We start from the raw sequence: 25328 nt of genomic DNA, 5'->3' as shown, positions 1-25328 counted from the left end.
CTCCTTACATGGGCTTCGGTGGAGGTGGTGGGGCAGCACCCGCAAACCTAAATCGGTGTGGGGGTGTTCGGTGCTCCCGGGCTTCATGAGAACAATTTCTGACTACCTTGCTGTGAATGGCCCAGCTCACACAGTCATGCAGCTTCACATACAGCTTGGGAAGCAATTTGGCGTCTAAGACACTTGCTTCGGAGATGTCCCTAATGGCTGCGGCCTCTACTATGTTCGAATGACAAACTTTTTTTTTTTTTTTTAAATATATTTTATTGATTTCTTACAGAGAGGAAGAGAGAGGGATAGAGAGTTAGAAACATTGATGAGAGAGAATCACCAATCAGCCTCCTGCACATCCCCCACCGGTACATGCCCTTGACCGGAATCGAACCTGGGACCCCTCAGTCCACAGGCTGACGCTCTATCCACTGAGCCAGACCGGTTTCGGCATTGAGTGACAAACTTTTTAATGGCCTTGTCCTTGGGAACGCACCCAGTGCAGTTGGTGCAATGAATAGGCTGCACATGCCTTGGCCTTTTAGGGCATGAACGTTTTATCTTTTCTCGGTCATCTTGGAAAGGAGGACCCGAGGGAGCCATTACCATTTTTTTGAAGAACCACCATGCAGTTTTCCATTGTGGCCAACTATATGGTGACAGAAGATGATTTGACTTTGGGTGGTGGGTACACTATGCAATATACAGATCATGTGTCATAGAAATCTGCAACTGAAACCTATGTAATCTTAACCAACGTTACCCCAATAAATTTAATAAAAAAAATTTAGATAATAGGTTTAGTAAGAATTTAAAAGAAGTTAAAACATGAACCTCAGAGGAGAGGTATAAAAGACATAAAAGAACCAACTGAAACTTCCAGAAATGAAATATTATCCGAAAAGAAAAATTCACTGAATAGGATTAAAAATAGATTAGGTACTTCAAACAGAAGGACCAGTGAATTTGAAGAGAGCAATAGAAACTCCATATGGCCTTAGCTGATTTGGCTCAGTGGATCCACAACCTTTTTAAAAATATATATATTTTATTGTTTTTTTACAGAGAGGGAGGGAGAGGGATAGAGAGTTAGAAATATCCATAAGAGAAAAACACTGATTGGCTGCCTCCTGCACACCCCCTAATGGGGATGTGCCCGCAACCAAGGTACATGCCTTTGACCGGAATCGAACCTGGGACCTTTCAGTCCACAAGCCGACGCTCTATCCACTGAGCCAAACCAGTTTCGACCATAACCTTTTGATGTACAGAGAAAGGTTCCAAACAACTGAACTACCCTGCCAGGCTGAATTAAAAAAAAATTTCTTTTTTGGTGCTTTTTATGCATAAATGGAAACAACCATTGAAACATTAAAACAAAGAGAAGAGTTGGTTCAGAATCCTAATTGGTTGTGAAGAGAGTGTTGGCCTTGTACAGAATTCTAGTCCTCGAGTATTTCATGGTTTAGAAAATGACTCATTTTCTACTGGTAGAGTGGGGATGGGTAGTTCACAATATAATTTAACCTCAGATTAACCTTACCATAAAATACTAGAGACCTGGTGCACGAAATTCATGCCTGGAGGTGGGGGTGTGCAGTCTGGCTTGCACCCTCTCAAATCTGGAACCCCTTGGGGGATGTTTGACTGCTGGTTTAGGCCCGATCCCTGAGGAAAGTTGGACATCCCTCTCATAACCCGGGACTGCTGGCTCCCAACTGCTTGCCTGCCTGCCAGCCTGATCACCCCTAACCACTCCCCTGCTGGCCTGCTTGACACCTAACTGCTCCCTTCACAGCCTGATCACCCGCAACTGCCCTCCTCTGCCAGCCTGATGGCCCTCAACTGCCCTCCCTGTAGGCTGGGTCACTCTAACTGCCATCCCTTGCTAGCCTGGTTGCCCCCAATAGCCCCTCCCCCCCCCGCCGTCCTGGTCACCCCATGCAGCCTGCTGCTAAGTCATTTGGTCATCCCTCACCCCTTGGCTGGCCTGCTTGCCCCATGCAGCCTGCTGTTCAGTTTTTGGTCCCTCACTAACCCTCCTGCTGGCCTTGTTGCCCCAAGCAGCGTGCTGTTTGGTTGTTACTGTAACGACATCCTGGACAATTTGCATATTCCTCTATTAGTATAGATGCTATTCAATTTCAGAGGAATGAAAGAAGTTATAAGTCCCTTGGATTATAAAATTTTCACTGCTTGTGTTAATACTAGTTCAGCTGCTACTTAAGATGATGTTTTCTGAGTTTCCAATGAGTGGAGACCTCATGTCATCTTCCAGTATTACCTAGCCCATGCTCCTCATTAACTGCTATCTTCCAGCTGGGTGGTGCTGCCTGTAGACTGTGGTTATAAAGCTGAGCAAGAGGCATGACGATTCAACTGTTACTATGTTCAATTTGTGGGAAAGAATATATAGTATATATTTTAAAAATATATATTTTATTGATTTTTTACAGAGAGGAAGAGAGAGGGATAGAGAGTTAGAAACATCGATGAGAGAGAATCATTGATCAGCTGCCTCTTGCATACCCCCTACTGGGGATGTGCCCGCAACCAAGGTACATGCCCTTGACTGGAATCGAACCTGGGACCTTTCAGTTTGCAGGCCGACACTCTATCCACTGAGCCAAACCGGTTTTGGCGGGAAAAGAATATTTTTGAATGGCCAACATTGGACTTGTATTTTTCACCTTATACAGAGTAGGACTGGCCGTGCCCTACATGGCCCCTACTGGGGATCGAGCCCATAGCCCAGGCATGTGCCTTGACCAGAAATTGAAACATGACCTCCTGGTTCATGGGTTGACACTCAACCACTTAGCCCCACCAGCCGGGCCAACATGTACTTTCTTTTCTTTATTTGCTGTATCCTTGTTATGTAATTTATTTAAAAACTAGAGGCCTGGTGCACAAATTTGTGCACAAGTGGGGTCCTTTGGCCTAGCCTGTGGGATCAGGCCAAAACCAGCTCTCCAACATCCCCCAAGGGGTCCTGGATTGCGAGAGGATGCAAGCCAGGCTGAGGGACCCCACCAGTGCACGATTGGGACTAGGGAGAGAAGCGGGAGGTTGGCCAGCCAGGGAGGGACTGTGGAAGGGCTCCAGGGCATGTCCGGCCTGTCTCACTCAGTCCTGATTGGCCAGACCCCAGCAACAAGCTAACCTACTGGTCGGAGCATCTGTTCCCTGGTGGTCAGTGCATGTCATAGTGAGCAGTTGAGCAGCCTTAGGGTATCATTAGCATATTACACTTTGATTTGTTGAATGGATGACTGGACATTTAGCATATTAATCTCTTACTATATAGGATTTTTGTGTGAAATGTTTGATAAAAAAAAAAAAGAGTAAATATGTAATTTAACAATAACAAAAAGATGACTTGGTATACAGAACATGCAGGAGACCAAAGCTGGGGATTGGGCGCTGCCATCTTGTGGCTGTGGGTACTGCCATCTTTGAGGGTGTGACAGTCAATTAGCATATTCCTTATTGGCTGTGGACACCACCATCTTTGAGGGCAGGACAGTCAATTAGCATATTCCCTCTTTATTGGCCGTGGTCACTGCCATATTTATGATGGTGTGAGGGTCAATTAGCATACTCTCTCTTTATTAAATAGGATTGTCTGTGTATATGCTCCTAAATGACATGTTATTTACTTTGAAAAACGAAGAGTGTGTATCGAGCTAACTGCATTAGGGAAGGACAGCATTTCCACAGTTAGATGGAAGGCTTCCAGGAAGAGGGCTGACTAGTTGGCATCAGGTTCACTGACTTTCAAGAGCTTCTACTCAGGCAGTCAGTAAGTGGTGTCACTGGTTAGTTCTTGGACACATAGGGCCGGCTTGGTCAGGAACCAGTCTGGGCAACAGGAGGGACCCTGTGTTACATGTTTGTTCAGCAGGTATATGTCCCCATGAAAAGAGTGCTGCTTTTTATTTTTTATGTCTACGCTCTTTGTGGTCGTCTTTCAGCGTTAGGAGAGTATCGAAGAACACGCTGGGAGGTGAAAGGAGTGTTCGCAGCTGATGGGGGTGGCAAGGAAAGGTGGGGCGGAGGGGCCGTCAAGGCAAGCTCGCTATGAATGAAAACCTGGAATAGGCTCATCTGGACGTTCTGTGCTTAGAAACAACATCAGTGTTTATCTTGGAGATGGCAGTTTGTCGTGCTCTCTCGGGAGTCATGTTGCTGCCGTCTGGGCTGGTTGCCCTTTACGTCCAGTGCACAGCTGCATGCTGGAACCTCTCTTCCCAGGCCTCACTGAAGATCGCTGTCATCCCTCTCCCAGCTTTGGTCTCCTGCATGTTCTGTATACCAAGTCATCTTTTTGTTGTTGTTAAATTACATATTTACTCTTTTTTTAAATATAGAAAACATTCTCCAGTTGCTTCTTGAGAAATAATGCAGGGAAGGTAAATGTGGGCTCTTTCATGTCTGAGAGAAGGCTTTCATAAGACGGTTTGGCTGGGTGAAAAATTTAGGTTGGAAATAATTTTCCTTTATAACTTTGAAGAAATGGTTCCTTTGTCATCTTCCAATATTCGGGCTGAGAAGACTGGACTGAGTCTCAGGTCTGTGTGTGTGATGTGTATTTTCTTTCCAGAAGCTTGTAGAATCTTCTTTTTGCCCCCAGTATTACAATACCTAACAACTGAGGTGTGCCTCAGTATAGGTCTCCCTTAATTTTTTTTTACTAATTATTTGGTTGGTCCTTTCAAATGGGCAGCTTTAGGTTCTTCAGCTCTAGAAAAATCTCTATTAATTCTTTGATTTCTTTCCAACTTTCCCATTTCTTTCCAACTTTCCCATTTCCCTCTCCATATTCTTTTTCCTGTAATTCCTGTTATTCATATATTGGCCTCCTGGACTGTCCTCTGACATTGTTCTCTTTTCTAGTGCTTTATCTTTTTTTTCTCTGATTCTTGGAAGACGGTCTTAGTTTTATCTCCCAAGCCTCTGTCTTTTCATTTTGGTTATTGTGTTTTTAATTTCTAGAACTCTTTATTTTTTAATGTTATTTATTTATTGAATTCTGTTCTTGTTTTATGGATATAATATCTGTGAGGAACATTAATATATGTGTGTATGCATGTATGTATATATTCTGTCTTAGACAACTAGTAATACTTGGCTATCTGCTCGTGATTAACAGTTAAGGACTAAAATGCTGACTGGAAACAGTTTTTGGTTCAGTACTGACACTAGCAAATGCGCCTCATAGACCTCAAAGGTACTCTTGTGTCTCCCTCTCCGATCTGCTCTGGTGGGAGGCTGGTTACTAAGCATTGTGGAGAAGGGAGTGGGTCTAGGAACCAGAGTGCTTTCCAAACAGGCTTAATGGGATCTTACTTGTTTGAGCCTCCTCTTTCTCTACCCCTGCTGCTGCTTCATTTCCAGAATTAATTTGAGATTTTGCCTTCTGTGGGTCCTCTAGTGTCTGTGCTGTTTCTCAGCTGGCTCTGCTTCGAGGCTGTGATTTGGCTTTCCTGGGTCCACTAAGCCACTTAATATTCACCCATCACTTTCAGTCTTCCAAGGTTTTGCTACTCTTATCTCTTCTCCTTTGTAGCTTTTATCTCTTTTCCTTATATAGTTGTTTAAAAGTCTTTTGCTGCTTTGATGAGAGTGAAATTATATGTGTGTTTTTAATTTGCCATCTTAATTCTAAAGCCCTGATTATTTAAAATGTGTATTAGTCTAAGTTTCACCTCTTAAGACTTGGACAGATTATTAAAGTTAACCCTTTGCATCTCTTGTTTTGTTTTGTTTTACATTCATATTTATATTGCATTAAACTCATTGTGTGGATTCCTTGAGACTCTAGGAACTCAAGGCTTTATAAGTGAATCCAGCATTTGTGAATAAAAAGGTTGATTGTTTTTTAAATTTGCTCTTGTAGGAAAGTGAGAAGGTTTCTGACTATCCAGCAGTGATTGTGGAGCCAGTTCCGAGTGCCAGATTAGAGCAGGGCTATGCCGCCCAGGTTCTGGTTTATGATGATGAGACTTATATGATGCAAGATGTGGCAGAAGAACAAGAAGTTGAGACCGAGAATGTGGAAACAGGTAGACATCTCATCACATATTTATTATTTCTAACTTTCTCATTTTGTGTCATCGTTGCTACTGCCAGATGAATAATATACCGAAACCCCTTCCTTTTAATGCTATTTAGTATAGATTGGAAAGTAGTGAAACATCTCTTGTTTAAGGAAATTAATATGGACATAAGAAGTTCTCTATTATAATTTTTGAGGTATAACAGAGTCTTATATCATGGACCCTAAGGACAAAATTACAGGCCCACAATAATTATTTGGATAATTTTTTTTTGGAAGTGCAAAAGTTGACTAGTTGTTATTTACTTGTATTAGAGGTCAGTAGGCTAGTATATGAGGGTAACTTTTTTAAAATTTAAAAATAAATAGGGTATTCTCATTCAGTAACAGGTTAAGAGTTTCTTTGAATCAGTATTGATGGAGCAGTATGATTCCTTTTGTCATAGGTCAGAGTATCTTTGCGGTAATCTATCAGAATCATCTTCCCTTTAAGTCTTAGATATTGTGGTGTTTCAGTCTGTCTGTGGTGAGATAACTGTAAGTTTAATTGGGGTTAGTGTGCATAATTCTTGGAGAAACCTTTTAATTTTTGCCGTTGACTATAAAGAAAATAAGAGTGTTTTACTGGAAGGATTGCAGTGACCCTTTTATTATAATAAACATTAAAATTTATCTTTGGCTATTAATGGTGAAAAAGAATCCTTATGCTTGGTGTTCTATTATAGTAAAAATTCGTAAGCATTTTGATAAATTCCTATAAATGTAGCAAAGTCTCATGATTAAACATTGTGGGAACTGGACGTCTTGCGTGTGCGGAGGCCTAGGAGCACGGTGCAGCACTGTCAGCTCCTTCCAGCTGAAAGCCTGTTCTCCAGCCTTACTTGTTGTTGAGCTGAGGGATTGGAAGCTCCCTTGCTCTTCGGAGCTTCAGAGCGATGGCAACAACAATGCCAGCAAACCCCAGGAGACTTGGTGACCAGTTCAGTTTCAAAACAGGTTGCCAGACATTTTAGATGAGCGTGGTGATTGTGGTCTGTGCTGGCTCTTGATTTATGATAGATAATGCAAGTGGCAGGAAGATACATGTGTTTTTCTGAGAGTTTGGAGAGTTTTCCAGTCAGAAGGTAGAAGTCTAGTGGCAGAGATGAATTTTCTTCTTGAGGAAAACAATAAGCAAGAACAGCTAACAGTATTATGCATGATGAAGTAGCTGTTGAAAATGATTTTATTATAGGAGCATAACTAAACAGAAAATTAATAGTATAAGAACAAAAAGTCTGATAGGTAAAATTGAATGAAAAAAGTAGAATTTGAGTGAAATTTCTGTGAAATGTTCAAAAGCATAAGGAAGGCTATGATTTTAGTAGCAAATTAGAAATTAAAACAAATGAAAACTACAGTGCCAAGTTTGCATCAGTAGAACATTGTTTTATCATAAAATATTTATCACATTAAAATACCAGAGCACGTTGGCCAAATATTATTGGTTGTGCAGTGCTTCATTAATTTAAATTACTTAGATAAAAACAATTCCAAATAGGAAGCAAATATAAGCCACTTAAGGGATTTGATTTTCTTGGTCTTGAACTCTGAGGGTGATGATATCATTTGCAAGGCAGAAATATAAGTAATTGTGATATTGAAAAGGAGGATATACAAAAGTCTGGGAAAAGTAATAGCTATTTTTATGATATCTTAAAAGTGGCTTTTGAATACTTGATGACTTTTTTTTAGATTTATTTATTATAATACTAAAAGGAAGTGTTAGTAAATAATTCACATTATTCTAAAATAATCTAAGTGTACTGAGAAGTTCATCTTAAATTTTTAAAAATTTTTATTTTTGGTTAATCCTCACCCAAGGATATTTTTTCCAATGATTTTTAGATAGAGTGGAAGGGAGGAGAGAGAGAGAGAGAGAAACATTGATGTGAGAGAGGCGCATTGTCTGGTTGCCTCCCGCGTGCACCCTGACTTTGGAGCCGGAGATCTAGCCTGCAACCAAGGTATGTGCCCTTGATCAGAATCTAACCCATGACCCTTCAGTCCACAGGCCGGCACTCTATCCAATGAACCAAACTAGCTAGGGTTCATCTTAATTTTTAATTACATACTGGCTCATGGATTTTTAATGAAATCTATGCTTGCTTTATTCTAAAAATAAAGGTTAGTATAGTATAATTATTCTTTTCTCTCTCTTTACAGAACAACACTGAAAAACTTAGAATTCAGATTAATTGTTTTAAAAAGACAATGCCAAATTCATACTAAAAACTGCTGGCACATACATCTATAATCACAACAATTTAAAACACTTGTATTTGTTCATCATAAGGCATGCAGACTATGGAGTGAGTCTATAATATACTGACTTACTTGACAATACTATATCTCATGGATTTTTAATAACTTTATAAGGTTGGTTAATATATATAGATTAGTTTAAAATAGTTCATCAGAGCTTAATTTTGTTTTTATTTAAAGAATCAAATGCATTTTTAAATGAGTTAAAATCTGACTAAATTTTCATTCTTCTGACAGCTAACATCTAGAATGTATACAAAATTAATGAAGGTTGTTATGATTTGTTCTAATACATGTTTCCTTTTGAGTAGTGGAGTAGGAGCAGGCTCATTTCTCATGGTTTTCACTTAAATTCCAGAGACCTGCAAATTGTGGAGAAAATGAGTGGGAAGAAAAGCAAAGGAATATTTATAAAATAGTTATATCAGTTTTTATTTGGGGAATTGGTGGAAATGAGATAAATACAGAATAAGATTTCCTTTTGTACATCTAGGGAACACTTCCTGAAATGTTCCTATATTATAACTTAGTTATATACATTTAAAAATGTTCATAATTATCCTGGTGTGGCTCAGTGGTTGAGTGTCAACCTATGAACGAGGAGGTCATGGTTCGATTCCTGGTCAGGGCACATGCCTGGATTGTGGGCTCAATTCCCAGTGGAGGCAGCCAATCAATGGTTCTCTCTCATCATTGATTTTCTCTCTTTCTCTTCCTCTCTGAAATCAATAAAAATACATAAATTTAAAAATGTTCGTAATTATACTAATTGAGTTATATGTCAATTTTCTGCATGTTTACAATACGTTTTTCTTCTTTTATTCCTATGTTTCCATATGTATGAATCCACACGAGAAACAGTGTTCATGATGTCATCCAGGCAGGAGTACTGTAATCATATAACGACATATATTTAGCCATTTTTATTATTTTGTGAATAAAATAATTCTAATTTTGTTAGGTGTAATTATAGACTAAAAGTCTACATTTTCCTCACAGAGTTTATATGTAATTATAATCGTCTCTTAAAATTTATAGGGAAAATCAAATATGTTTTGAAACTTTAAAAGTAGGCATATTCATGTAAATCTATAAACTGCTTTTTGATGATAGCTTAGAGTTAGTAATCATAAAGAACTTTTGAAGACTAGCAATGCAGTATGGCTGAAGGTGTCTTGAATGGTGGGCAGGAAATACTCTGTCAGGGATTGCAGGCTCTACCAGTTCTGGAGGCTGTTCCTGAGACTGATGGGGTGAGTTGGGGGTGGAGAGGAATCTCTTGAATTCCATACTAAGATTGGAAAATGCAGTTTTTATGTTTACTCAAAATATATGTTTATTATATGACTGCAAATTTTAAAAGGTTGTTACAGATTACTATTTTAAAAGTAATAAGTTTATGCCAGTGCAATTAATAATAGCTTTTTAAAAATATATTTTATTGAAATTTTACAGCGAGGAAGGGAGAGGGATAGAGAGTTAGAAACATAGATGAAAAAGAAACATCTATCAGCTGCCTCCTGCACACCCCCTACCGGGGATGGGCCTGCAACCAAGGTACATGCCCTTGATCGGAATCAAACCCGGGGCCCTTAAGTCCTCAGGCCGATGTTCTATCCACTGAGCCAAACCTGTCAGGGCAATAGATAGCTTTTTAAATTTTTATTTATTAATTTGAGAGAGAGATTTGTTGTTCCACTTATTTTTGCATTCATTGGCTGATTCTTGTATGTGCCCTGAGTGGGGATTGAACCTGCAACCTTGGTGCATCAGGATGAAGCTCCTGGCCAGGGCAAGACTATCTAATAAAAAGGTAATATGCAAATTAACTGCCACTCCATCACAAAGATGGTGCCGCCCATAGCCACAGGATGGAGGCGCCTAGTCCTCTCAGCCCCGCCAGAGTTCCCCAGTACTGGGAGCGAGGCGGCCGCCGAGAGAGAACAGCGTGAGTGGACTGGTGGAATGCTTGCTTCGTTGCCACAGCGATGAGGCAAGCGTTCTGTGCCCGGCCGCGGATGGGCCTCTGGGCCAGGGAGAGCCTATGGGCAGCTGGCACGGAGCAGCCAGGCCCTGCAGAGAGCTACTGGTGTGCAGGGCTACTAGTAATAGATAAGTTTTGATAGAAATCTTTTAAGACTTGTCTGAGAAGCCAAAACCGGTTTGGCTCAGTGGTAGAGTGTCGGTCTGCGGACTGGAAGGTCCCGGGTCCTGGAAGGTCAAGGGCATGTACCTTGGTTGCAGGCACATCTCCGGTAGGGGGTGTGCAGGAGGCAGCTGGCCGATGTTTCTCTCTCATCGACGTTTCTAGCTCTTTATCTCTCTCCCTTCCTCTCTGTGAAAAATCAATAAAATATATTAAAAAAAAAAAAAAAGACTTGTCTGAGAAGATTGAGCTGTTTAGGCTCTCTGCCTCTTCATCCTGCACTTAAATTTTACTTAAATTTATGAGAATATATTAATTAGTACTTTGCATTTTTTATGTACAAAGGCACTTTTTTTTTTAACATGTTTCAGAGAAAAGCTCAGTTTACAGGATAAGGAAATGTTTTAGACAAAGTGAAGAAGGAGGACACTTGGTAGGATTTGGATAGACAGATAGGAAGTAGGCGAAAGGCACTTTATTTTTTTAATTTATTATTATTTTTTTTCCAGTTTTCAGATTCTTTTATCTTTATTCAATGTTAAAAGATAGGAAAAAGGCATCCTATATTAATGCATAAAAACCCTTGGGAAAAAATCAATATTAACCAGGTATAGTTCTATAAGAAAGAGCTAATATTCTAATTTTTAAGTTCAGAACATCTGAGAAAGCATTTTTTCATCAATACAAAAGTTTATTTAACAAAAGTTCAATGTGAAAATGGACAGGACTCTATCTTTATATTGTAGTAAATCAGGTGCTGTGGAGAGGGGATATGTGGAAGCAATAGCTATAGCCATTGGTAACTGCAGCCATTCTTCATACTCGTTCCAAAGCTTCTAACATGATGATACTATTTCCTCGGATTACCACCATTCCAATATTGTTCTGTTGCCAACCCGTTGCCATCTCCACACATTCATCTTTCACAAGATTCATAAAGGATCAAACCCCCGTAATATTCCTCGGACATGTCTGCCACCATTTAATTTCAATGATAACTTCTTGTCCATAAATTTTTTTAACTCGGGAGGTTGAGCTTTGCTCATGGTGTCCAAGCGAGCTCACAGACACTTCCAAACGGAATTCGCAGCCTCTCTGGCGCTCCCGCGGTCTCGAAAGGCACTTTAGACTAAGGAAAATGTCTTTAATAAATGGGTGGATTAATAAAGTTCAAGGTTTATTTTATTTATTTTTTTAATCCTCACCCTAGGACTTTTTCCCATTGAGTTTTATTTAGAGAGAGTGAAAGAGAGGAAAAGACAGAGAGAAACATCTATGTGAGAGAAACATATCAATTGATTGCCTCCTGCATGTGGTTGGACCAGGGCCCGGGCCAGTGAGGAGCCTGCATCTGCGGTACATGCGCTTGACTGGAATCAAACCCAGGACCTTTCAGTGCCCAGGCCAACGCTCTATCCACTGAGCCAAACTGGCTAGGGCTCAAGGTTTGCTTAGATGATACTAAGTAAATAAGACATTGACAGGAGGTTCCATTATGAGCTGTGACTAGATTGTGATTTAAACCCAAGAGTTAGTCATTAGGTGTATAAAATGCAGAAATATTTGAGAAATTTTGAGTGGTAGGGGGAAAATGAGGCAGAAAGGCTAGCTGTTATGTCAAGGGATAACTTGAGAAATATTAAAACAAGGTTAGAAGTAATAGGAACAGAAGGGGCATATAAAGGCTATACTACTTATATAAAGTCTAACAAAACATGACGGATTAAAGAGAGGCTTAGTTAAGATATTACTACTCAGTTTTTTTTTACACTAAGAGATAGTGATAGTGTGGTTTTGAGGAAGGCAAGATTGTTTCAGGAAACAGGCAAATTTGGGTATAGGCATGTCGATTTTGAGTTGAAGCAGAGTATCTATGGGCACATATTCAGGTACAGTGGTGCCTCACACAACGAACTTAATTCGTTCCAGGAGCTAGCTTGTTATGCGAAAAGTTCGTTATGTGAAATGCGTTTTCCCATAACAACACATGTTAAAAAAAATAATTCGTTCTGTAGCATAAAATATGCTAAGATGACATAAAAAAAAATATGCTAAGATGACATATTTTTATTTAGATACATCTAAAAACATAATTTTTTTTTAAAAAAACACACATTTTTAAAATTTTAAGACAGACTAAGTAGAGTCTACCGAATCTTGCACATCTTCATCCATTTTCTGCTTTTTGGCCGATGGTTTCATGAAAAACCTGTCCAAAGTTCGCTGTGCGAGGCGTTCGTTATGCGAGGCACCACTGTATTTAAAGATAGGATCCTGACAAATGGATAGTCAGGGTCTCATCACAAAAGAGATGGCATATTCAAATTAGGATAACTTAAGGAGCATCAATTTTATTCCCCTTTATCCCTCTAATCCAGGGGTCTTCAAACTACGGCCCGCGGGCCACATGCGGCCCGCAGAGGAGTCTGATCCGGCCCGCCAGGTTTTTTGGGCAGTGAGCGCAGCCGAGGTGTTACAGTAGGAATTAGTAGTTCATATAGTCCGGCCCTCCAGCTCTCTGAGGGACCGTGATCTGGCCCCCACTTTAAAAAGTTTGAGCACCCCTGCCCCCGTTCAAGAGCCCAGGGGAGTTCTGTTGATGAAGTCAGACTCCTGGGACAGACAGCAGAGTGAAGAAAGGTGGAGACTAGATCGGGAGGAGAAGTGGAAGCCACCTAGTGCAACTGAAGCTTAGCAAAGAAAGGCCAAGTGGCAACTGATTTGGGAATCATTCTCATTGAAGCCATGGAAATAAATGCAATCTCCTGGGCGAAAGGTATTTGAGAGATTTCCCCAGGGGAGAAGATATTTAAATTCTGTATTGTTTCTCTATGAACCAAGGATGCAGAATTAAGGAATTAACCTTAGGGAATGTTTACATTTCAAGGAACATGAAGAAGCTAAAGAGTGGTGGAAGGTATTCCTGAGCTTTATTTATTTATTTAATATTTAGCCTTTTAAGTAGCTCTTATCAGTAGGAAAGGGAAGAATATTAGCTGGCTTGGTTAGTCCTGGTTTAAGATTTCCACTTTATCACTTATTTGGCAGTATTTAACCTGTTCAGAGCCTGTTTCACTGTCATAACAGGACAGGACATCAGGGTTGTTAGCATTACATAAAATAAACATATAAAACAGTGCTTATGATGTAGTAAGTCCTCCATAAGTGTTCTTTTAACTTCATTAACATCTTCCCATGTGCCTTCAAACATGGAAAAGGTCTTTTATACATTAAAACAGAGCATTTGTTTACTTATATTTTTCTTTTTCTTTTCACTTCCACTTGTTAAAAAAACCCAAATGCTTTGTACTTCCAGTTTGTACTTTTTGCTCATCATTCCTTTCTTAACTTACATTATCATTCTCCTGAAGCTCTTTGTTTATCAGATTTCAAAGGCCACTCACTCCTCTGCCAAATCCAGTGACCCACAGAATCGCCCAGAAATAGCTCCTTCTTAATCTGGTCTTCTTATCTATTGAAACACTGTATTCTTGCTGTTTTTCTTACTGCCCCTGGCATGGACTGAATTTATGCTTTTGAGCTTTTGGTCAAATAGTTTTCTCTCAAGAATGTGTTCAGGTATTAACCAGTCCCAGTCTTTAAGGCCCAACTACATGAAACTTTCCACAGAGATTGTGGCCTACATTAAATACTTCTTTCCTGATCTTCTGTTAGACCATTGAAGTACGTGTCCTTGATCGGAATCAGACCTTGCTACCCTTTAGTCTGCAGGCCAGTGCTCTATCCACTGAGCCAAACCAGCTAGGGCTGATCATTTACTTTCCTATACTGTTCTTGTGTACATATGTTTTGTTTTCAAAGTGAGCATATAAGTCCCTTGAAGACAAATAATATTTTTAATTTTTTTCAAATATGATATGTAATGTAGTGCATTATATTATACATAGCTGTTAGGAAGTACAGACTGAAACAAATTGAGTTAGTATAAGCATGAACCATCTAGCCTAGCTGGTGTTGCTCAGTGGTTGAGTTTCGACCTATGAACCAGAAGGTCATGGTTCGATTCCAGGTCAGGGCATATGCCTGCTTTTTTGGGCTATGTCCCCAGTAGGGGGGGGGTGCAGGAGGCGGCTGATCAATGATTCTTTCTCATCATTGATGTTTCTCTTTCTCTCTCTGAAATCAATTAAAACATATTTTAAAGAAATACCTAAGCTCTAGCTGATGTGGCTCAATGGGTAGAAAGTTGGCCTGTGTACTGAAGGGTCCCAGGTTTGATTCTGGTCAAGGGAACATCCCTGGGTTTCGGACTCGATCCCCAGTAGGGGGCGTGCAGGAGGCAGCCATTCAATAATTCTCTCTCACCATTGATATTTTTATCTCTCTCTCCCCTTCTCCCTTCTCTGAAATCAATAAAATATATTTTTAAAAAACACATAGAAAAGAACCATATTGTTAAATCTTTAATTTTTTTGTTTATGTACTAAATATTGACTACCTTAGAGTAATTTAAAATATAAAAATAGAGATATCAAAAAAATAAATGTCATCTAAAATACATGTTATGTTTTTTTTTTTTTTTTTTTTTTATTGATTTTTTTTACAGAGAGGAAGGGAGAGAGATAGAGAGCCAGAAACGTCGATGAGAGAGAAACATCGACCAGCCGCCTCCTGCACATCCCCTACCGGGGATGTGCCCGCAGCAACGTACATGCCCCTGACCGGAATCGAACCTGGGACCTTTCAGTCCGCAGACCTACGCTCTACCACTGAGCCAAACTGGTTTCGGCCATGTTATGTTTTTTTTTTTTTTTTTTTTTTTTTTTTTTTTTTTACAATGAAAGCACATACATGCTCATTGGAAAATTTGAGAAGTACATATTGCAAAGAATAAACAGTGAAAATGACCCATAATCTTACCAGTGAGAGGACAGTAATTGCTGCTTTTCTACACTTCCTGCTGGCCCCTTTTCCCCCAATGTTCTTTTAAGCATAATTACCATTATGTAATGCAAGTAGAATTACTAATCCTTACGAACAAACATTGACTGAAAGGTGTCTAGTAGTTTCCCTCTTCCCCCTTCTGATCTTTGATTAGGAACAGAACTTTGGTTTTAACCAGGTAAAATAAAGTGATTTATCAAGAAAATTTAGAAAATTTCTTTTGTGATCAACAAATTGTATTTAGGCATTAGTTGAAAAGGCAAATGAATGATAAAAGAATTTTCATGCAATTCAACATGAAAGCGGTACTTTAAAAAAAAGAAGTGAAAGTTTACGTTTTTAAAAATGCAGTTTAAGAAAATAAAAAAAGATTCTCTCTTGAAAAATGAGGAGTACAATTTCTTTCTTGAAGAATCTCAAAACTAAGTTGGCTTCATGATGAGCTGTGACAATTTTTGTATTTGTTATATCATCAGAAATCCTCCCTGTGGCACAAAAGGACTCATTTAATTAGAAAATATTGTTGCCACAGGGAGGTAGAAGATCGACATGAAAAACTGGGCATCTGAAAAGGAGCCCCTATCCTAGGATTACCTGAAGGGGAAACAGATTGAGCCAGAAGACAATGCTGGTAGGTTGGTTTTTAATTTATTAAGAATATTTTCAATTTTACATTTAATTACAAGTATTTCAACTACCTATACCATATTTTTGTTTGAAGGGTGAAAATGATTCATTCCTCCTGAAGGAAGGAGAAATAACATTATATAGTATTTTTTCTCTTAAACAGTTTGCAGGTTTCTAACATTTGTTTCTTTTATAGATAAAGCTCTAGGGCTTTTCATATCTTCACTTTCTTAGAAGCCACCACACAACATCTTCAAGCCTTTAAAAAAGTGTGTGTGTGTGTGTGTGTGTGTATATATATTTTATTGATTTCAGAGAGGGAGAGAGAGGTAGAGAGAGAGAAACATCGATGAGAGAGAGACATCCATTGGCTGCCTCCTGCACACCTCTTACTGGGGATTGAGCCTGCAACCCAGGCATGTGCTCTGACCAGGAATTGGACCTAGGACCTCTTGGTCCAAGGGATGGTGCTCAATCCCCTGAGCCACACCAGCCAGACTTTGAGCCTCTTTTAAATTTTTTTCCCCTGCTATTTCTGCTTCTAGTCTTGAATTTCCTTAAATTTTTTTGGAAGCATTTTCTTCCAGTTATCTGTTTTCTTGAGTTTAGCCTAATCACTAGTTTTCTAAAAACATAAAAACGTGAATCTTAAGTTCAATTAGTTTTGATTCTAGAATTGTTTGAATTATAATTGTACTGTGACTTAGATCAGTTAGAAAGCATTATTAGAGAAAAGTTTTAATATTTTAGGAGACCATCAGTTGTAAGATATATTCTGATTTCAAAGTTGTCAAAATGTGAAAAAAATGTATATCTTAGAATTAATGAAATATAATATTATGCAATTATATGAATCATAACTTTTTCATTTTTTGGAAATTAGACATTAAAATACCAGGTTTATGAAAAATGGAAATAGATGAACTTGCGGAAGTCTCTATTTCTTGGTTAAGATCTCTAAATTATTTTTTAAAATTAGATTTATTGAGTTAACATTGATTAATAACATTATAGAAGTTTCAGGTACACAATTTTATAATATATTTATTCCATTGTTTGCACACCATTCAAAGTCTAGTCTCCTTCTGTCACCATATATTTGATCCCCTTTACTCTCTTCATCCTACCCTGATCTAAGATCTCTAAATTCTTTACTGTCTTTTAAGAGAGGGTATTTAATTTTAAAAATTATTTAACTGTATTGTGTAAAACTACACAAAATAACCATAGTATTAAATTATGGAGACTATAGAAGTTTAAAAAATATTTTAGTATAACACATTTACTTAAGTCAATAGTTTTACCATAATTGTCACATTTTTATTGGATTTTATGATCTGAAAATAGGTAAAATAAAGCTTCTGCTTTCTAACCTATTATTTTAAAACAGAATCCTTCAAAGACTTCTTAAAATAGCTAGTAATTTTTAGTGTATTTGAATATATGTTTTACAGATTATTAACTATGTGAAGAAGAAAGTAGTGGCCAACAGCAAAAAATTAACTATTCTGTTAATTAGTAAAGCAGATTTGAAAAGGACTGATTTTAAATGGTATTTGTATACTTTCCAAGAAAAACTTCTTTATTTTACATAAAAGGAATGATAAGTATGTCTAGGAAATTGATTATTAAAGCGTGTTTGTTTGGTTTTGGAAACTAGTCGAATCTATTCCTCAGACTTAAAAAAAAACCCACAACACTAGGTAACAATTTTACTATATAACAATGCGCCTAAATAATACAGCTTTATTAATTCAGACAGAGGAGAAGACCAAAGACCAATTATAATTTTAAAAGGGTGGCACAAAAGGTTACAGGTGTTGCCAAGAAGGGATGCTCAAGGTTCTTAGATGTACAAATAAGAACTTCAAAACCTGTCACCTGTCTGCAGGAAATTCTTCCTCTGCCAGCTCTTGCTCAGGACCTGCAGCATGTCGGGCTCAGAGCTGCGAATCTTGTGGTCAACAAGGCCCTTTCCGCTTTGTGAGAAGGTGAACAGTGAAACATGTTATTACAATAAAATGTGATGAGTGTTAATGATGGGATTAATGAAAGGTTTAGAAGAGTATACAGCAGGGGAATGCCTCCTTGCGGGACTGACATTAATAAACAGATTAGAAGGGTTTGAAATTATTAGCCAAGCTGAGAGTAATATGATTGAAAGTCTCCGGGAAGGAGAACCTGGCCTGTTTGAATTGCAGAAAGGAATTGAGTGTAGCTAGAATAGAATATGGATTATGAGAAGGTAAAGAGATTAAGGTGAGGCTAAAGAGGTTAAAAAAATGCCTTACTGCAGAGGGCTTGGTAAACTCTGTATCCATTTGTGGGGCCTTATCTTTAGGACAGTGGGAAGCCTTTTAAGAGGTTTTTCCCCCCTTTTTTATTTAGTCTCCATATGTTTGAATTAAAAAAATATTTTTATTGATTTCAGAAAGGAAGGGAGAGGGAGAGAGAGATAGAAACATCAATGGTGAGAGAGAATCATTGATTGGCTGCCTCCTGCATGCCCCACACTGGGGATTGAGCCCAAAACCCGGGCATGTGCCCTGACTGGGAATCGAACTGTGACCTCCTGGTTCCTAGGTTGACACACTCAACCACTGAGCCACACCGGCTGGGCTGCTTGAATTTTAAAATATTTCTTTTGTAAATTTAATTGTTCCCAAAATAGAACTGTAAATGAAAAGTCAAATAAGACAAAACATCATCTAGAATAAAGTCTGAATGCCTTAGCAGCTCATTCACTTAACTATATTTACCTTCTACGGTACTACGTGGGCTGCCTCTACAGATGTGAGCCGTAAGTGTGCTCATTGCCAGTGCTAAGCCACAGGTGTAGAAATGAGGTAGTTGCACGGCTAGCCTTTCTTTTTGGAATTAAAAGCTGGTTGTTTTGAAACAGTGCTGTTTCGGGAGGAGGAAACATTGTCCCTTATGCATCTTCCATGACCTTCTGTAAGCTGGGATAGGGCTCTGTAAGCTTTCTTCTTTCCTTCCTTTTTTAAAAAAGTAAGTGTTCTTGGATTCATCACTTAGAGGAGGTCATGGACACTTTTTTTAACACAGGTATCAATTGTTAATTCAGTATCAGTGTTTGATCATTTTGTGCCACGGGCCTCTTCGGCCATATGGTGAGTGTGGACCTTCTCCCAGAACAGTGTTTTAACATACATAAACCGCCTAGGACTACCAAGAACCACATGTATTGAAATGAAGTTTTCAGACTGTTTTAATTGTGATATAGTAATGCATATGCTTCTTGAATAATGCATTATTAAGACCTAGTGGCGGATCTCAGTTACTGCCCTTTAATTGTTTGCCTTAATTTAACTGATTTTACAACATTCTTGTGTTTGAACATATATTTCTTTAAAGGCTTATTTCATATTTTATGATCTCTTTGTTCATCTGAGATCCCCTCTATGTCTATAACAGATTTTTCTGTTACTAATGGTTCTCATACTTGAGCATAGATCAGAATCATCTAGAAAGCTTGTTAAAATACAAATCGTGAGGCTCACATACACAGGTGTTTTATTTTTTCCCTGGAACGTACATCTTTTCATTTTTCAGCTTCTAACTCCTTGTCATCACTTAGATCTCAGTTTGAATGTCACTTTCTCAGAGAAAGAGAGGCTTTAGTTAAGTCTTCTATCTGACTTAGGACTGTTGTTATTTTTGTCATAGCCTCAGCTACAACTTGTGATGCAGTAAACTCCCACTCTAAGGCGGTTAATATTTTCATATATTCAAATGTATAAAAAGTGGCATTATTGTGAGTTTAATGAAATGACCCGAGTCTGTCTTGTGTGAAGAAAGACGTGGGTGGAATGGGCTCCAGGGTTCAGACCCAGGCATCCCAGTGAGACTAAGGTGCGGCTGTGGTTTGGTGCCACCTGGTGGCATCTGTGCACGCCAGGGACTGCAATTGGAGGCGCCAGTGGAAGATGGGAAGCAATTATAGATCACTTATCTGAAATCATGTGTTCATGAAGTTTTACTCATGAATATATGTTTGTGTCTGTTTAATGTTTCCTCACAGTATTTCATACAGCCAGAGACCATATCCAGTGTGTTTACTGGTATTGCTCAGAGCCAAGATACCAAGGAGGGTTTCAGTAAAGTGTTTGTTGAATGAGGAGGGAGTGAATGAGAAGACATTGTGAACCAGAACAGAATGCCAGGAAATTTGTATTTTATTTGGAGACTGATAATTTAACTTGAGATGAGACTTTGTGGAGATACACGGTTGAGAGAGAAAAGGCTAGAAAGGCAGAGTAAAACCAAGTTGTGATGGCCGTTGAATAAAATACGAACTGTGTGAAACATGATCTGGAGAAGACAAGAAGTGAAAAGAACATTTATTTTAAGCAACTAGAGCATACTAAAATAATAGAAATAGAAGACATAGCTTCCAAAATACTACATTGGGAGAAGGGGGAGGTAGGTAAAGAATACAGCAAACTTGATCAGTCTAACAAGGGGCAACAAAGGATAAAAATTCTGGAAATATAAATAATAAATCAAGCCCTGGACGGTGTGGCTCAGTTGGTTGGAGCGTCATCCTGTACACCAAAATATTGCAGGTTCGATTCCAGGTCAGGGCACATACTCAGATTGCGGGTTTGTCTCCAGTCAAGCATGTAGGGGAGGCAACCAATCAATGTTTTTTGTCACACATCAACGTCTGTTTGTCTCTCCTCCCCTTCCTCTCTCTTAAAAATCAATTTAAAAAATGTTAAATCCTAAATCAAGATAGTAGAAATAAGTACCAAACATCAGAAGTTATATTAAAATCACCTATTATAATATTAACATGTTTTGTGTGCTGTTTTTAACAGGTAGGTACACAAAACAAAATTAAATGGGAAGAATGGAAAAATATATTCATTAGAAAAATACCAAAGGAAGCTGGCATCATAAAATAAAATAAAATAGAATTTAGGGTGGAAATCTTTTACTAAAAGAAGCAATCCAGAAAATAATCATCATAAACTTATATGCATCTAACAACATAACTTTGAACTATTTAAAGCAAAAACTTTCAGAATTATAGAGAGAAATGGACATGTCTACAAAATATTGGGACTTTAATACATCTCTATCAAAGCTAAAAAATCAAGCAGAAACAAAATTAAAAAATGGCATCAAGGAACTGAACCATAGGACTGACAGCTTTCATAAATTGGAGATATATAAAACATTGTGCCTAACCCAGTAAATTACAATCTTGTAATACACACACACACACACACACACACACACACCAGTTTTTTTTTTTTTTTTTTTTTGTTTGTTTGTTTTTTTAGGGTTCATGGTGTTAAATTTGTATCTTTTTCACATTGAATAAATTTCAAGTAAGCTGTTTGAAAGGTAGACTGTATTTTTGCATCAGTTATTTTTTTATGACAAAAACAAAGCACCGATAAGGGCCTGAGAAACTTGGTTTCAGTGACACAACATACAGGGAAACACCAAAAGAGCATGTTTCCTTCTTTTTTCTTTGAATGTACATTTTTTTTTATTATATATTTTATTGATTTTTTTTTGCCCACCCCCTCCCTCCCATACTTACCCTCCCTCCCCAGAGTTTTATGTCCATTGGTTGTACTTATATGCATGTACACAAGTCCTTCGGTTGATCTATTATCTCCCCCAGATCTTCTCCCCTCCCCACTGTAATTTGACAGTCTGCCTGTTGCTTTACTGTCTCTATATCTGTCTCTTGGTTCATCAATTTATAATGTTCTTTATCATCCACAAATGAGTGAGGTCATGTGGTGTTTCTCTTTCATTGATTGGCTTATTTCACTCAGCAGGATGTTCTCCAATTCTATCCAGGTTGCTGCAAATGATGAGAATTCCTTCTTTTTTATGGCAGCATAGTATTCCATTGACACACACCAGTTTTTAACTGTGTACTAGACTAGGTCATAGAAGAATTTCAGCAATGTCCAGAATATCAGTATCATTAAAATAGTATTTCATCATAATGTAATAAAATTAGAAGTCAACAATGAAAAGATATATCATAAAATTGGTAAATAAAAATTCATTAATGGATGAATGAGAAAATGAAAATTATAAAATGCAGCTAAAAACAAAGAGAGCATTGCATATAAAGATCTGAGATGTGGAAAAAAAAAAAAAGATCTGAGATATGACTTAAGCAGAACTCATGGAAATTTAATAGCTCTAAATGTATTTAATGAAAAGTAAGAAATATTGATATAATGAGCATATGTTTAATGCTAGGTGTTAAAGAATCAACAGAATAAATTCAAATTAAGTAAACAAAGAAATAATAAATTAATAAAACTCAATGAAATAGAAAATAAAATAATACATTATTAATAAAACCATGAAGTTAATAAAAATGGATAAACTTCTGTAAAGACAGATCAAGGAAAAATGATTCTATAACAAGAATATAACCTAGAGAATGGAGAGTTTTAAAGTTATTAAAAAATACTGTGAACAAACTATTGCCAAGGAACTTGAAGACTTATGACGTGGACAATTACAAAAATATATATCTATGGCTGGTGTGACCCAGTTGGTTGAGTGTTTTCCAGTGCACCAGTTCGATTTCCAGCCCCTTGGGTTTTGGTCTCAATCCCTGGTAGGAAACATGCAGGAGGCAGCTGACCATGTTTCTCTCTCTCACTGTTTCTCTCCACCCTTCCTCTCTCTCCCTCGCTCTTTCTCTCTCTAAAATCTATAAAAACATTAATATAAATTATATATAACTAAAAAGGAAATAGACAATCTAAACAGATGAATAACTGATCTAAACAGATGAAAAACCATTCTGTAGTTTCACATATGCATCACCTCATCCAAATAAAATCCAGACTGAGGTGTATTCTAAAAATTTAAGGGATACATAATCCCTATCATATACGAAGTATCTGGAAAATAGTAAAAAAGGAAAAGTTATCCAACTCTAGTATAACCTTAACCTTAAAACACTCCCAGTATAAAAAAAAAAAATAAGTTGTAAATTTATGTATGATCATAGCTACAAATATTCTAAATAGTAGTAAACCAAATCAATCACTAATTAAAAAATACATAATGATTAAATGCATACTAGGAAGGCAAGAAAGGCCAAAGATTAGAAAATCTATTAATGTCATTCACCACATGAATAAATTAAAGGAGAAAAACAGCCCTCACTGGTGTGGCTCAGTAGATAGAGTGTCGGCCTGGGGACTGAATGGTCCTAGGTTCGATTCCGGTTAAGGGCATGTACCTTGGTTGCCGGCACATCCGCAGTAGGGGGTGTGTAGGAGGCAGCAGATCGATGTTTCTCTCTCATCGATGTTTCTAACTCTCTATCCTTCTCCCTTCCTATCTGTAAAAAAAAAAAAAATCAATAAAATAAAAAGAAACACAGGTAATGCATTTCTAATCTGGGATGATGGTGATGTCATTGACAGAGTATGAAACAAGGGAGATTTGTAGATAAAAGACCTTTAGGTATCAGTGGGTTTTCCAAATAAAGATGCTTACTAGCCCTGGTCAGGTAGCTCAGTTGGTTGGGGCATTGTCCCATACACCAAAAGGTTGTGGGTTGAACCCTGATCAGGAGTCAACCTTTCGATACTTCTCTCTAACATTGATGTTTCTGTCTGTCTCTCTCTCCCTTCCTCTCTTTCTAAAATCAGTAAAAACATGTCCTCAGGTGAGGATTAAAAGAGTAAAGCTTACCATACAATTGGAAATTAGAATTTAGAGCTAAAAAAATAAATACGTCAAGCCTGAAGATGCTGGTTTTTAAATCAGTACAGAAATAATACTGAAAGCCTTGGTGCTCAACTGATGCTAGATACCATTCTTGGTAGAATAGAGAATGAAGAGAGAAGGTGTGTAAGGATGACACTTTGGAAGAGCAGTCAGAATTAAGGGTGAAATCAACTGAAAAGAGATAGGAATAAAAACAAAGCCAGACAATTTATAAGGTTACTAGAGGCTTGGTGCACGACATTTGTGCACTTGGGGAGGGGTCTCTCAGCCTGGCCTATGCCCTCTTGGCGTCGGGAGCCGTCAGTCGGACATCTTTAGCGTTGCTATGGGGCAGGAGAGGCTCCCTCCACCCTGTTACACTCGCCGGCTGTGAGCCCGGCTTCTGGCTGAGTGGTGCTCCCCCTGTGGGAGCGCACTGACCACCAGGGGGCAGCTCTTGCATTGAGCATCTGCTCCCAGGTGGTCAGTGCACATCACAGTGACCAGTCGTTCCGCTATTTGGTCAATTTGCATATTAGCCTTTTATTATATAGGATTATAATGAAAATCAAATGAAGGGAAGGATTTTAATATGAGGTAGTCAATAATGCCATTTGTTTGGATAAGTAGAGTCAGGTGAAGACTAAGAGAACTTTGCTGGGTTTGTACTTATTAAAATCTCAGTGCTGCCTGGCCAGTGTGCTTCAGTAATTGAGCATCAACCTGGGTCACGATTCGATTCCTGGTCAGGGCACATGCCTGGGTTGTTGTGGACTCAATCCCCAGTAGGAGAGATGCAGGAGGCAGCTTATCAATGATTCTCTTATCATTGATGTTTCCCTCTTTCTCCCTCTCTTTTCCTCTTTAAAATTAATAAAAACATTAAAAGAAAAAAACACACATCAAAGCTCAGTGTTAACCTTTGAAGGAACTTTTTAATGGTAGGATGCAGAAGCTTTATTTCAGGGTTTAAGGAGATTAGCTAATCTGAATATTCCTTTTGGAATCAATCAAGATAGGATTTGAGTATAGTTGTAATATGTTTTAGTTAAGAACTCCATTATAAATTGTTTCATAAATATGCTAAAAAGAATCATGTATTAGCCCTTGTAAAGTTTCACAGCAATTAAAAAAATTCCCCCCCCCCCCCCCCCCAGAGACTAAACATCCTCTAATAATAATAAAGAACCCAAGTCCTTGAAATTAGTTGTCTTAAATGTTATTTAAAACTAGAGGTTGGGGGCACATATTCGTGCCCTGGTGGGGTCCCTTGGTCTGGCCTGTGCCCTCACACAATCTGGGACCCATCAGGGGAGGTAGGACTGATGGTTTCAGCCCCAATCTCTGCAGGCCAGCCAAGGAATCCGTGCACCGGGCCTCTAGTATGCATATAAGATCTTTGGTTAATCTCTACCCACCTTCCCCACTCCCCTCTTCTCTCTCAGATCTTCAGTCTGTTCCATGTTTCCATGCTTGTGTGTTGAGTGTCTGTTCCTGGTGGTCAGTGCACGTCATAGCTACCAGTCTAACGGTCCCTTAGGCTTATGTATATATACTAGAGGCCCGATG

The 25328-nt window shown here is 38.4% G+C and overlaps 1 protein-coding gene and 1 pseudogene across 7 annotated transcripts in view; one reads left to right on the top strand and one right to left on the bottom strand.

Annotated features, from left to right (window-relative positions):
• Positions 1-25328, top strand: part of ELF2 (E74 like ETS transcription factor 2) — an 86732-nt gene that overhangs the window by 28321 nt on the left and 33083 nt on the right. For 3 of the 6 annotated variants that reach the window (XM_084884258.1, XM_084884259.1, XM_084884260.1), the window contains exon 4: positions 5891-6056. The exons of 2 other annotated variants lie outside the window; for them this stretch is intronic. In XM_084884258.1, the coding sequence (XP_084740384.1) occupies positions 5891-6056 (166 nt within the window). Of the gene's footprint in view, positions 1-5890; positions 6057-15941; positions 16036-25328 lie in introns of those variants that run through there. One more of the 6 variants, XM_084884264.1, reaches the window with a different exon arrangement.
• LOC311622847 (small nuclear ribonucleoprotein G-like) lies at positions 10813-12385 on the bottom strand (annotated as a pseudogene). Its single transcript has one exon. The product of its transcript is annotated as a small nuclear ribonucleoprotein G-like (transcript).

This window comes from Pipistrellus hanaki (genome assembly GCF_964339955.1).
Source record: "Pipistrellus hanaki genome assembly, chromosome: 5".
Lineage (NCBI taxonomy): Eukaryota > Metazoa > Chordata > Mammalia > Chiroptera > Vespertilionidae > Pipistrellus > Pipistrellus hanaki.
This window is presented reverse-complemented; position numbering and strand designations above follow the sequence as displayed.